General features: G+C 39.0%; 1 protein-coding gene across 4 annotated transcripts in view; it reads right to left on the minus strand.

Annotated features, from left to right (window-relative positions):
• The window catches only part of FNDC3B (fibronectin type III domain containing 3B), a 391440-nt gene that overhangs the window by 188751 nt on the left and 187413 nt on the right, over window positions 1-15276 (minus strand). For all 4 annotated transcript variants that reach the window (XM_049867193.1, XM_049867190.1, XM_049867192.1 and 1 more), the window contains one exon: window positions 3021-3097. In XM_049867193.1, coding sequence (XP_049723150.1) covers window positions 3021-3097 — 77 coding nt within the window. The remainder of the gene's footprint in view (window positions 1-3020; window positions 3098-15276) is intronic.

A 15276-nucleotide genomic window follows, 5' to 3' on the forward strand; every position in this document is an offset into this window, starting at 1 on the left:
TGAGTACATATTATGTGCTAGACAGTATTGTAGATGCTAGGATACAATCTCCATAAGGCACTAAGAGTTCTTGGGAATGGTCTGAAATGCACTGTGTTTCATAACATAGATGGGGACAAAGTGCCAGAGATGCAGAAGAGGAAACAGCACTACCATGTCTGTGTTGGAAGTTCTGGAAGGGTCACACTGAGGAAGACATTTGAAAAGGAAGAATGACCGAAGTGCCAGACAAAGAAGGGGCTCTAGGGTATTCCAGGAAGAGGGAAATAATGGGCACAAAAGTGTGTAGTTGGGAAAAGGCCTGAAGTATCCAAGGAATAGGAGTTCAAGGAGGTAGCAGTGTGGACTGGCAGGTAAAGGTGAATCCTGAAAGGTGAGCAGGGTTGAGTAGGAAGGATCTCAAACACTACACTAGAGAATGTTAACTCTGCTTTGTATGCAATATTTACTTAACTCTGGATCTGAACAAGAAAATTACCTGTATTTTAGGAAAAGAACTTGTGGGGATAAGCTGTAGAATTAACTAGCATGGGAACAAACAAATAACTGGTCATTTCTTACATATGTCCAGCCTGGAGGGGAATTTTTTTTTTTTTTTTAAACTTTATGATTATTTCTTTCCATGATTACATGGCAGCAATGTATTTTGCTCCTTAGATGTCTCCTAAGATATTTTATATTTCGTTCCAACCTCCTCGTTTATTCTAAGTGTATATGCTGCCGGACTTAAAGAAGATGTTGTACACAGCACTTCACTGTCACGTGTCATTAAAGATGTAATACCACTACTCAAGGTCGCTGAAATCTGGGGCCCATTTTCTGATCAGGAAGCCCAACGCGTTTGGAGTTGAATGAATACAGACTGCTTCTCTTTCTCAATTTAGGATCCAAATTATTTGATTTCTACTATCCTTCCAGTGTCTCCTCCTGCATTTTCTTCTATAATTCTGAGTTGAAAAAGTGTTTCACAATGCTTCTATCATCAGTTTTATGAAAGTGAGTTTATAGCTTTGCTTTCCACCCTTTCTACCTGAATTTTCTATAGAAGTTTCTCAGAATCAGAAATATATCAAGGTCTATAATTCTTCATTTTTTTCTCTGCCTCTAAATAAACATTTTGCTGTTCACAGAATCACAGCAACACAATTGGCAAGAAAAACACACTGCAGTTTCTCCCCACTAGAAGATAAACTCCACCTTTACCTAATATTCCTTAACTGGACTTTCAGCATAAAACCCCCCAAAAAACCCACTGCTGTCAAGTGGATTCCGACACAGCGACCCTGCATGACAGAGTAGAACTGGCCACCAGGGCTCCTTTAGCATAAAACCAAAAAACCAAAACTCGGTGCTGTCAAGTCAATTCTGACTTATAGAGACCCTACAGGACACAGTAGAAATGCCCCCATATGGTTTCCAAGGAGCACCTGGTGGATTCGAGCTGCCGACTTTTGCTTAGCAGACATTTGCTTAGCAGCCGTAGCTCTTAACTACTATGCCACCAGGGTTTTCTTTAGCATAAAAGGAGGTGTTATTTTCTCCATCACAATGGTGAGAACGAACCATGCCTGTTCAACGAAATGAAACACTTCCTCAACGTAAATGAGCAGGAGACATACTGGAATTCTACATTCCTTGTTCCTTTCTGTTAACTGACTGCTGACGTGAATGTGATCCATCATCTCATGTCCTTACTGGAAGGGCCTGTTCTACACCCTTTTGTCCCTCCAGTGATTCTTATTTACAAAGACTTGTGTAAAACAAGTTATTTATTTACAACGATGAGAAGACGGGCCACCAATCTGGCTACTCTAAAAGGAAAAAAAAAAAACATGTCAAATTGGCTCATGTAAAAATAGGGATGGAAAAAATGAAATTGTAGAGGTTGCAATATGTCTTAGTGAAGAAATGGATAAGTTTTCTCTTCAGAGAAGGATAAATCTTTGATTCCTGCCTGCACTTCAGTAATTTTCCTATGTGGCTGCCAATTTTTTTCACCCTAGCGAAATCATTAAAAACTGAAAATTACAGATTTTCAAACCACTTTAAAAGCCAAAAGAAAGTATTAAAAAAAAATCTGGAAGGATATAATCTAAAAAAAAAAAAAGGTGATGCAATGGTTATCATCTCTGGGTAGTAAGATTATACATATTTTCTTTTATAAAACTCTTGGGTTTCTTTTAATTTTTTTTTCCAGTGAGTATAATCAGAAAAAAAAAAAAAAGAAGAAGATCAACAACAGAGGCAGAGAGACAGGGAAAAAAAGTTGGTTAGTTATTTGAAGAGGTAGTTAAAGAGAATTAGGAAGTGTGCATATTATGCTGAGCCTAGGACAAAAACTAAGGCACACACAGACATCCAGTACATTCCAGGAATCCTAAGCATTTTATACCTTAGCCAAGCATGGGAGTATAACTTTATCCTTTAAAAAATTTTTTTTTGCCTTCCAACATACCTCTGAGATTGCTATTACCATCATTTTATTTAAGCGAAAACCAAAGTTCAGAGAAATTTCAGTATAAACAGCCAAGTTCTCACAGCATACTCAAGTAGTTCACCCTTACAGAGAAACGGGTCTCGTGTAAAAACAGTAGGTCCTACTTACTTTGACAGTATCTCTTTTGATAATTTTAATAATTTAGTCCATGAATATTTTGTTTCAGTAAATTGTGGTACAAACGGAAGGTAACTCCATGAATGAGTAACAAGCAAATGGTCAAGTGTGAAACCCAAGGTGGCTGAAGGCAGCCTGGGAACCCTGCTGTGTTTCCCTCCCTCTGTCTCTCTGGCATGTCAAATGGCAAGACACAGGAAGTGTCCTGTGGTAGTGACCTTTGTTATAAGTAGACTGTGAAGTATAAAGTGAGACTCTGAGTAATTAACCTCCTTACCACAAAAATGATGGCAACTGTAGCATTAAATTAACTCCTGGAAAAAAAGTTTTTTAAGCCTCAACGTACATTCTTTTGGAAAAATGATAGCGTCCATAGTGAGTGAAAGAAGTCCATAAAATGGATTACCTGTGAGATATAACCTGGAGGTACATGGATGGGAGGAATGGATCCATTGGGTGACATCATGGGAACTTCGGCAGGTCCTAAATGAGGTAAAGTGAGATGTTAAGGGTTGAAGAAACGTACAATATCAAATAATCATTGATATTTCTAGTGTACTGTCAAAACTGAAGAGAATTAATCACTTGGACTACTTCCTCTTCAATAATTGGTATACCCTGGCTAAATGCTGGACCTGAAATCCTTGATAAAAAAGAATTCTCCACTTTTGCAGATCAAGAAAAAATGTTACACAGAGCTATGAGCATCCTCATAAATATGTAATGATTCCCAGAGCCTCAAGTTCCATAGGCCAAGGCTGCTCAGTTTAGAGTAGTCTAACAAAGTGGGGCGAAAAAGTTTCTGCTTTTGTTTTTACTTTTTTTGCATTGAAGAGAATGTATTATTAGTAAGTGCTTAAACCAATTCTGAAATGAGTTTACCTTTTCTGAATCAAAAAGCTTTTACAGACTTGGAGCCTACAATTTAATTTAGATTATTAATTTCAGTAAGTTTCTATAGAATGCCATTATTTTGAAACAGAAGAAATTTTTAAAATATTCTGAAATCAACTGAATTTGGTATGTGTCTTATACTGCAGAGAGGAAAATATTTTAAAATTGAGCACTATTAGGCACTATTTGGACCTCTCATGTCAAAATTACTTGGATTATTTCATCAAAATAAACAGTTAAATTAACAAGAAACTAGCTTCAAACTATTAAATTCAATGAATGTTAATCACAAATCTTCGGCAAACAAGTTAACACTGATGGCAGTTACCTAAGACATAGTTTGAGCTAATTAATTACAAAGAAACACTGTTATAACATCAACATCAACTTATGTCACCCTCCCAAACATCCTACCATTAAACAATTTCCACTTCTAGAAGGGCAACAACCTCACTGTCACTGGTTTTCCGTTTGGTAGTGGCAACTCACTTCCCAAATGTCAATCCAAGGCTATGGGTTTATACTTTGAGATGAGACTTCCTGGCACCAAGTCCCTTGTGTTGTTTATTTGCTTTCCCCTAATGTGTGCTGTGCCGCTGGCAATGAAAATTGCTCAGCTGTAACAAAAACCAAGAAAAATACGACACTTTTCTTGGCAACCCAAGACAGACTCTGCCACCCAGTGCTACATTAACATGGCGGGGGGCGGGGGTTGCGGGTGGCACAGAGACACAGTCAGTAGATGCAGGAAAAAACACAGGAGTGAGACAGAAAAGATATATAGTATTTGTGTAATATTCCAAATGACTGGAGTTTCCCGCAACTTCATGAACAATACATCTGATACCCTCTATGTGTATACAAAACCACAGTGGTCTCTCACACACAAACACATTGGCGATCCTTTAAAACAAAAGAATGGCATAAGAACGGGTAATTGCATGATACAGTACTATTTTTAAGTATAATTCAAATACATTTCTACCAGTCACTGAAGGTACTGGTTTCCAAACCCATCCTTCTCCTCGGCTTCAGCATTTCTGCCATGGCCAACAAGATGTTCAGGTATTCACTTAATACAGTCAGTCCTCTCTGCAGAGTCTGTACTCACCAAAATGTATTTGTAACCCCAAAACCAATACCAGCAGCACTTCTGCAGTCATTTTCAGACACATGCGTAGACACAAACATTCGAGTTATTCCACATGCACATTCCCAGCTGAGGCCAAACAAGGCAACGCCCTGCCTCCTCGTTTTGGCTTCATACTGTAAACAAGTATCCTTCTGGCAGTCTATTTAGTGTCACGTTTTTGCATTTGGGGCTTTTTCCTGGTGACCTCGCTGTTCAAAATGGCCCCCAAGAGGAGTGCGGAAGTGTTATCTAATGTTCCTAAATAACAAGAAGGTTGTGATGTGCCTTATGGAGAAAATAAGTGTGTCAAATAAACTTTCTTCCTTCACGCATGACTTACAGGGCTGTTGGGCATGAGTTCAGTGCTAATGAATCAATAATATATATTGAATAAGGTGTGTTTAAACAGAAACATGCATAAAACAAGGTTATGTATTGATCAGTTGATGAAAAAATTGTGACTAGAGGCTTACAGGAGCCTAACCCTGTATTTTCCCTAGGAACAATGGTTCAAAAGTCACTAATTCAGTGTTTGTGGTGACTTTATAGAACATACTACAGCAAACAGTAAGAATCAACTGTATTTTTATGTAAACTGACTCACTTAAAAAAAAAAATCATAGATAACCCTTTTAGCCTTAGCTTGAACACTATCTACGAAATCCAAGGGTCAATGCATTAAACTTTGTGGGACCAAGTATTAAATGTAAGGTCTGTGCTCTCTATTCACACCTGCTCTGTGAGCTCAGACAATTCACTTAGCCTCTCTGAGCCTCATTTTTCTCAAGAGAAATAAATGAGAATAAGAATTCTTACCTCACAGCAATGGTTAGAATTAAATAATAGAGCAATGCCTGGCACAATAATCACCCATTAAAATGTTAGTGATCATCATATTATTCTTTACATTTGTTTTTAATTTTACTTACAGCTTTTCATTGTTTTGTTACAATTACATTTTAACTACTAAAATTTTTTTTAGAATTGTATGTCCCTGTAAAATCAACAAGTATACACCTTGTAAAATATTGACTTAAGAAGCAACGAACCTTCCTCAGGTAAAAATCTAATATTTCACAGTACAGAGTGTGAACAGAAATGCTACCACCTCAATAAGGTATTGCTTTTTAATGACCAAAATGTATACCATGCAAACAGGCTCTTAAACCAAGGCATGACCCCTACAACTGTTAAAGTCATTTGTGTAAAATGCTTTAAAGAATGTAGGACAAGTAAGTGATTTACAGCTAGAAAATGTTTTCTTCTCGACCTCAATTTCAAGAGTAGCCAAATGACTTTAACATGCTTACTCCCCCTACCACTTGTCGCTGTCATCAAAAGTCTTTAAAAGGGCATTGCAAATGTATAGCAATGGCTTCCAAAACTTAACTGCACACCTTGGAACCCACGGTTCCTCTGCTTTCTGAAATAAACCATCGCATCCTCAGGCATTCAGGAGTTTAAAAGCTCACGAAATAAAATCCCATACGCGATGCTGGTAAGAGAGAAGGTGCTGTCTCCCTAAATTCACCCCACTATTGATGAGTTTACTGCCTCTGCGCAACTGTCTTGTTTGAGAATGTTCTGATATTACTGTAATCCTCCCCTAATTAAAACACAAACTTCCCTCCCTATGCTTCTAGAGGTTCCTTTTGTTTTTGTTAATCCACACACCTAAGACTTAAAGGATACAGCCCTTAGAATATGATTGAAAATGGTACCCTTCTTGTACAAACTGCCAACGCTGGCTATATGACAGCCCCCTCCGCCCATAAAACAAACAAAAATAGCTACCTGATCTTTTCCAAAGGCTAATTTCCTCAACTGTACTGGAAAATCAATAGACTATTAAATTTTTGTCCAGAATCCCCTTTAATTAAACACACTGGTTAAACCAAACCCAACCCACTACTGTGGAATAGATTCTGATTCATAGCAACTCTGTAGGAAGGGGTAGAACTGCCCCATGGGGTTTCCAAGGCTGTAATCTTTATGGAAGCAAACTGTCACATCTTTCTCCTGTGGGGTGACTGGTGGATTCCAACCACTGACCTCTGGGTTAGCAGATGAGAGCTTAACCACTGCACCACGAGGGCTCCTCAACATACTGGCTATGTACAGGTAAATAGGTCTATGCAGAAAAATGTACACATAAATTTAGACAGTTGAAAACAAAAATATACAAACATACACGTTCAAAATACTACCAGTGAGTGGAGTATTACTTCTGAGAAAATAAGAAGCTCAGCTAGAGACCACAAGAAGTCTTTCACAGACCTATGAAAAAGTCATATGCAGGTTATAATCCCATTTGGGAATGGATTATCTTTGTTATGTTACTGAGCCTGGATTAGTGTAGTATACTGTAGTATTTGAGTCAATCTCTTTTGAGATATAAAAGAGATTAAACACAAGCTAGCAAGTTTTTTTTTTTTTTTTTTAGCAAGTAGAGATGGGGAAAGAGAGATGCCAAGCCACATGAAGATCACCCAGGAGCAGAAGCGGCTCAGAAGAGACAAGGACCTTCCTCCCAAGCCAGCAGAGACAGAAAGCTATCCCCTAAGGCTGGCATCCTGAATTCGGACATCTAGTCTCCTAAACAGTGAGAAAATAAATTTGTTTGTTAAAGCCTAAAAAAAAAAAAAAACAGTCACATGCACAATTTCTACAAGCGGAAAGAGAATGTTTGCTAAGAGCCAAGAATCCCATGGGGGAAAAAATGTCTTGGGAAATTTGATCAATTTCAGGTTTTAGGCTATGAACTACATTTACCAGAATTCCTAGTTCCCCTGAGCAAAATGGGAAACACAAGAACATGGCTGGTCTATAGTCATGAAAAATTTTTAACTGCATATCCAATTCATCTGTTAATGAAATGACTTTTCATTTACTTATAGCAAACTCAGAAAGGTTGTAGGGCAGCTTAATTATTCAATCAACTGTATTTCATGCAATGATCCTATGACTTTATTCTCACATCAGAGACTAAAGGAAAGCCCAGCAACACTGCATTTTCAGAGGGACCCCCAAGCTCATGGAGAGCTCCTAAGCCCTGCTGAGGCTCCCAGGCTATCCTGTCTCACCTTGTGCTCCTTCCCAGCTACTAGCGACCCCTGGCTCACACATTTAGACAACTCTTAGTCTGGTGGGAACCAATGCTATCATTCTGGTCATTTACCCATTCTGGGTGCAGAGTGAATAGATGACTGAAAGTGGATATACAAATCCAAAAGTGGGGGAAACTGGGAATCGGGATGTAAATCACTTAAACCGAATTTGAAATAAGACCAGCTGTCAATGATTAATCACACCATACTTTCCGACATTTTTAAATAGTACTTTTAAAAGCTGAGTATTCACCGATACATAAACAGAAAGGGGGAAAAAAAAAAAACAGAATTACTGTGTTTATCTATAAATTGGTCCTTGTGTGCCCAAATAGCTATTATTGAACAATAGCCTTTAGCAACAACAGATAATATTCTCATTAACTTTATATATCTTGCTCAAAAAGGATGTAAGGGGGCTGAGATCACAACATAACATGATAAAATAAAACGAATGAGAAAAATTAAGCAAAGGTGAAATAATAATGAGATTAAAAAAACCCAGTATACTATAAAAATGACCCTCAAGTCTTTCTAAGTAACCGAAAGAGAGAAACTATGTTGGCAGAAGTAGCCATAAGAATAAGGCCAGAGCTAACAGGTAAGCAGATAATTAAGATAAACGTAATTATGAGAAAAAATAGTCTAAATAAAAGCACACTTGAGCTGTTTGTTGCTCTACAAATGAATACAAAATGAGAGGTCTTCTGATGAGGCTGATGAAGGCCTAAGAATGAATCTCCTGTTATTCATGGTCACTCACGACTCGGACAAGATAAGAGATTAGGTAGGCACTTTGGGGAAATGTCACGTCCTTTTTTTTTTTTAAATTCAATTCAATACCAATTAATCCCACAAGGGAACTAAAAAGAATACAAAATAACAAAGTACAGGTTCTGCCCCCTAGTGCAGTGATTCTCGAAGTTCAGAATCACCTGGGGGCTTGTTAAACTACAGACTACTGGGCCCAACTTTCCTAAGTTTCAGAATTAGGTGATCTAAGGAGGGTCCCAATAATTCGCATTTCCAACAATTCCGAGGTGATATGAATGCTGCTGGTCCAGGGACCACACTTTGAGAACCTGACTTACTTGGTTAAAAAAGGATAAGCAGCTAATCAAGGAAAGGTAACACAGTAAAACTGAGTTACTAACCAAGTAACAAACAGCAACTGAGTACAAATCTCCTCTAGCACGTCTTTGTTCCACGTACCTTCATGTTTGGGAAGATGCTATTTCCAGACTCTGTGCCAGCAAAGACCAGTAAGATGCACCATCTACCCTTGAGGAACGGATGGTGTAATTATGGGGATAACACATATCAACAAATAAACACAAGGGGGCATTTCAGGCACTGTCTAAATTTAGCAAGATTTCAAAAGAATATCGTCCCGTGGAAATGTTAGTAATTACAGAACTGAGCAGTGACAAGCCCCTCAGTAATTTAACAGAGGACGCACTGTTTTCCAACAAGAAGAAACTGAGGCCCAGAAACAAACTGACCAACCCAAGTAATAACAGGCAGGTGACGGAACGACAGAGACCAGAATTCAGTTCTTCCAGTTTTTAGCCCAATATTGTTTCTAATTTTACTTTCCTTGGCTTAAGATCTGTTGTTCTTTTAAAATTCCTGTTGTGAAGTCATTTTCTATCAACATTTAATATTTCTACAGAAACTGGGTACAGGTGGCACATTTCTCTGGCCGTGGTAAAATGATGAAGGTACACTGGTCTCTCCAGCCTGTAACTTCCTCATCTTCCCAAAAGCATCCTGCCAGAGAGCACACAGTCTGGACCTAAGTCAACGAAGAAAGGCTTGGGAGCTAAGGAGGCAGGAACAGGTTTAAATCTGGGCTCTACCACTTCCTAGCTTGACCTCGGGCAAGTTAGTTAAAACCTCTCTGACCTATAAAAAGGGATAACAAAGCTACTCTGAAGAGTTCTTTCGAGGATGAGAAGATGCAATGCATATTATGTAGCACAGTGCCCTGACCTGTAAACCCCGCTGCCACTCAGTTGATTGCAACTCAAAGCAATCCTAGAGAACACAGAACTGTCCTATAGGGTTTCCAAAGCTGTAATCTTTACGGGAGCAGACTGCCACAGGAGCAGCCGGTGGGTTCAAACCTTTCAGTTAGCAGCCAAGCGCTTAACAACTACACCACTAGGGTTCCTTGGTGCCTTAACAAACAGTAGTATCTAAAAAATAATATCGTGCAACCAGAAGAAAGATACTACATGAACAAAGTTAACGTAGTGTAATCATTTACCACAGAGGCCAAATGAAGAATTATTCTGGTTGTTAGGGCCATCAAGTAGATTTTCGACTCAGCAAACCCCGTGTGACAGAACAGAACTGCCCATAGGGTTTTCCAGGCTATAATCTTTGCGCGAGCAGATCACCAGGTCTTTTTCTTGTGGAGCCACTGGGTGGGTTTGAACTACCAACCTTTTGGTTAGAAGCTGAGCACTTAACCTGTGTGCCACCAGGGCTTCCTGAATGAAGAGTTATAGGTTACAAATAGGACTTTAAAACAGTTCATTCCGGTTCAGGAATCTGCATTTCCACCCCCAGATATACTGAATCAGAATCTAGATTTGAACAAGATTCCCAGGTGGTTCTTATGTTTAATAAATTTTGAGAACCACGACTCTACTAGTGGTGCTCAGAATTGGTCCCTAACCAGCAACATTTGCGTCGCCTCATAACTTGTTAGAAATGCAAATTCTCAGCAGGGGTTCAAGCCCCACTGAACACTGAAGCTTTAGTTACAAATAAGTTAGCTGTTTTGCTCTTCACAATTTTTTCTTTTAAAATGTTTCCACCTTCTAGCTTGGAAATGGTATTCTTCTGAAAATGTAGTATACAAAATATGTGAATTACGATTATTTTTTTAAAAGGAAAGAAAAATAGGAAAAAGGCAAAGATGGCTGCTTTCCCATGGTTGTCTACTTCCAGTTCCAAATCCTAGCCCTCTACCTCTCTGTCAGAATTACCTGTTACCTTTCCCTAGTTTCTAGAAAACCTTAGAAAGTTGGGCTTGCCTACCTTACTAAATGCCCTGAAGCATCTCTAAACCGAAGGGCCAGCTCTACATCTCTTTGACAGCGGCTTTATTACAAGAATTTCTAACCTGGCTCAGCCATTGTCCTTGTAAGTAGCAAGTGGGCATAACAATAAATTGTCCAAAGACTAAACCTTCCTGCTGGAATCTTCCTGAAGTGAAACACTACGCCAAGGACCAAAAGTGAGCTGCTGTTAGAACTCATCAACAATGGGTCACCACCACATTCTCTTGTAGGTACTTGAAAACACAAACAAAAGGGCTGCATGAGATAACAAATGTCTTGCCAATCTGAAGTCTTTCTTTCCACCTATTCCTCTTTGAACTTGTTTTGCTATGTAGCTGTTAAAAGGACATCAGGAGTAGGGAGACTCGGGTTTAATTCTCATGTAAGATTTAAACTTAGTAAATCCCAGTTTTCCCTAATTTCAATAAAATTGAGATATCTACCTAATCTACTTTATCAAGTTGCTTGAAGGCTACATGTTAATAATATCTATATACGTATTATGTAGATAGATAATGCTATACTAGTTAATATTTTGTTGAATTCAATTCAACAAACACTTATTGAGAAAGTTGTTGTAAGGAATTAAAAGTCATGCAGGGGATTTTACAATCGACTGGAAAAGAGCAGACATATAAACAACAAACTACTACATAAGGAGCAGCAATTTGTTTTTATTAGAGGCAAAGAGCCTGGGAGCTGGATGATATAACAACTGTCCAATGGTGGGGTGGGGGAGCATTACTGAAAACTCTCAGGAACTGGCAATGCATGTTAAGGTTGGTTAATCCATTCACAACAGACCTAACTAAAATGACCTAACATAGTTTTAAAAGGAGCTTGATTTAAATTCAGGGCTACAGAAATGTAAGCCCTAAAATTGCCAAAGATGCTAGGTGCCAAGGGAGGTGCCCGTGACACATCCTTTAATTGCTTATTTTAGAGTTTTTGGGTGTTGCTTTGTTCAGCTCGACAAACCTTTGCTGAACCTGTTCTGGTTGCCAGACCTCGTGCAGGATGCCAAGGACAGAATGACATTGAAGAGAGCACGCATTTCTGTTCTTAATTATGGAGAGAATGGCCCAGAATGAGTAATGCACAGGTGCACTCAGTTGCCCGGGAGATGGGAGGGGAGAGCCAGCTCTGGGTCCTGCTTTTGGCCTGAGGTTTCTGTGACAGTAACATCCTATCTCAGCATGGAGTCACAGGCTCTTAGCCGAGACATCTCAAGCAGCATGAGCATTTGGAGAGAGTATAGTCTAGCAATGGAAATGATCAAAGAATTCAGTGTAAGACTTAAGAGGAAAGGTTCAAGAAGTTGATCTCTAGGGGAAAAACAGAAGAGAACAGTGGGTTCCTATATGTGACCTTATGCTGAAGCTGGATCTTCAGCCCCTGGAGAGCCTGCTCTTCAAGTTAAACTTTATCATGCTATTCAGCAGTAACACAATTTACCCAGTCTACAAGTGAAAAACATTCAGTACCACCCTGTCAATTTAAACTTATTTAAATGAATAGTAAGATTCAGTCTTTCTTTCTTTTGGTTTTTAATGGTAGGTCTGGAATGGCAGACAATCCAATCCGTACATATGCTTATGTATACTTAAGCAAGGACCTTTGAAATCTCCAAGCTCTGAGAAATTACACCAACAAAACTCAGTGATGCTGAGAAAGGGCTTCTGATATTTTACAAAGAAAAGTATCTTAAAATATTAACAACAAAATTGAAAGAAAAGCATCAAAAGGGGCAGAAACACTTCATTTCAAGGCCTTTAAAAGTCAATCATTCCCAGCTCTTTGCCTCTTATGCGCAGCAAGGGCATCAGAGAACTTGTCACATCTTTATCATGGGGAGTAAACAGGACACATTTCACCTAACTAGTGATATTATAGCTAAAAACAAATTCAAAAGAGAGTTATCAGGAAAGGTGAGTAGAAATTTGTTGTTGTTAGGTGCCATTAAGTCAGCTTCTACTCATAGCAACCTTATGTATAACAGAACGAAACATTGCCTAGTCCTGTGCCAGCCTTACAATCATTGCTCTGTTTGAACCTATTGTTGTAGCCACTGCATCAATCCATCTCATTGCGTTTCTCCCTCTTTTTAGTTGACCCTCTACCAAGCAACGTGTCCTTCTGTCTCCAGGAATTGGCCCCTCTTTTTTTTTTTTTACTGACATGTCCAAAGTAAGTGAGACAAAGCCTCACCATTCTCACTTCTAAGGAGCATTCTGGCTGTGCTTCCCCCAAGACAGATTTGTTCGTTCTTCCGGCAGTCCATGGTATATTCAATATTCTTCAACAAAACCACAATTTGAGTGCATCAATTCTTCTTCGGTCTTTCTTTTTCATTGTCCAGCTCTTGTATGCATATGAGGTGACTGAAAGTATCCACTGTGGCTTGGGTCAGGCGCACCTTAGTCATCAAAGTGACACCTTTATTTTAAGATTTTAAAGAGGTCTTTTGCTGCAGATTCTCTCAATGCAATACTGTTTCATTTTTTGACTGCTGTTTTCCTGGGTGTTGATTGTTGATTCAAGGAGAATGAAATCCTTGACAAGTTCAATTTCTTCACAGTTTACCATGACGCTATTTATGGGCCTAGTTGTGAGGGTTTACAAGCATAATTTTCAGCAGAGCCTTCCAGATAGTCTTATTGAGGATAACAACTTCCCCAAATTCTCCTTATTAAGATAATAGTATTTTAAATTTCATTTTAAATGTCCTGAATTAAAACAGACTGATGTTTTAATAATAATAAAATGTATTAATTTTGTAAGGAACGGTTCATTAAAGGACAACGGCAAGGAAAGCAACTAAGGAAAATGTCAGCAGGGAATGGGGCTGAACTTGTTTACTATGGCCCTGAATATTTTAAATGGGTTGTAAGAACTGTCATTCTCTCACCAGTTTTCTCTGCTTTCATAATGAGGTATGAAAAGGGAATGGGAATGAATAAAATCTGCTCGCTCTCCCTCCCCAGACCCCACGCTCACCCCATTTGCCTGGCCACAAGGCTCTCTTCTCTCAGGAAGGATAGAGCATTGAGCAAAACACAGGACAAGTATGCATGTATCTTCCTAACAGCTCCGTGAAGAACTCTGGAGCAAACATGCACACTCGATTTTATTTGTGCTCCACTTTACAACTCCAAGGTCATGCTCTACAGGGGCAGGTTTGAAAAGAGTACTGAAATTATTAACCAGACAACATGACTGCATTCCTCACAAGCTCTATTTTACATTATTTGTTACAAAGGAAAGACCATTCAAAACATCACCCTGAAAAGCCATACTAAATATAATAATACATAACTTTACCAACATATCATCACTTAATATATTTGGACAATTCAATTACTTATTGCTCTAATGAGGTTTTCAAAGCAAACCAGAGGATCCCTGTCAACTGCTCTCAAGACTGGCTCTTCGGCTGCATGTGCTAGACGTAAAGGAAAAGACTTTTAACAACGTTGTGAAAGGCCTTTTATTGGCAATATCCAAACATGGTTTCCTAGCTGAGTTCTTTTAATTCATGTACCTCGAATCCAAAGGCAAGACAGAAATGGCTCGGATTCATGCAATAAAACAATTAAAGAAAATCAAAACAGTTATGGGAATGAAAAAAAATGAATCAAACTTTCCATAAAATATAAAGTCACAAGTTATGTACCCGATGCCATTTGCTCTCCAATTGAGAATGCTGCGGCTCACTCATGATCTCGCCAGTGTCAGGTTGAAAGCTCTTCTCTGAACCAAAGACCAGCAATCTTCTGAAATTAACTTAATTTTACAAAGGTGTTTTGACTGCTAATAAAAATCCTCCAAATTGTCTGGTGGCTAGGACCTAATAATGGGCTTTGAAATGACTAGCTCAATTTATAGTTCTAGCCTCTGCCTTAACAAAACCACACGGAGGAGGCCAGGAGAGCAAATGAGAGTTCCCACAGATCAGCCATGTTTACACAGCCTGTACCTTTACACTTTTTGTCAACATGTGAAAAACAAAAGGCAGGCTGAGAACTGACAGTAAACAACAACTTCAAATAGGTTAGACTCTCCCATCGCCTGAGTGTTTGAAGTCTGATCAACGGCAGCCAGTAAACACCTCCAAGTGACTGCGGAAGGCTGGGTCACCCTGAACTGCCATTTTCTCAGCTGTAAAAATGAGCTGAAACAGGTATTGTTGAGGGCCGGCAGACTGCTTTATGGCTGCACTTTCTAGCACTGGCACATTGGTTCCACAGAAACAATTTTATTGAACAGGCTATAATATCACTTTCAAAAATCACCCCTCCTTTGAATAAGGGGCCCTGGGACAAATGAAAATGGAGGGTCTACATTTGGGGGAATAGGTACCAGAAAGAGCTATGGCACAGGTCTCCTAGCAGATTCCTTGGTGTTTTTCCTAAGCTGAAAATGCAGCAAGCTTTTCAAGAGAACAGATACATTTTAAAC

The sequence above is a fragment of the Elephas maximus genome, chromosome 23, assembly GCF_024166365.1.
Source record: "Elephas maximus indicus isolate mEleMax1 chromosome 23, mEleMax1 primary haplotype, whole genome shotgun sequence".
Classification (NCBI taxonomy): Eukaryota; Metazoa; Chordata; class Mammalia; order Proboscidea; family Elephantidae; genus Elephas; species Elephas maximus.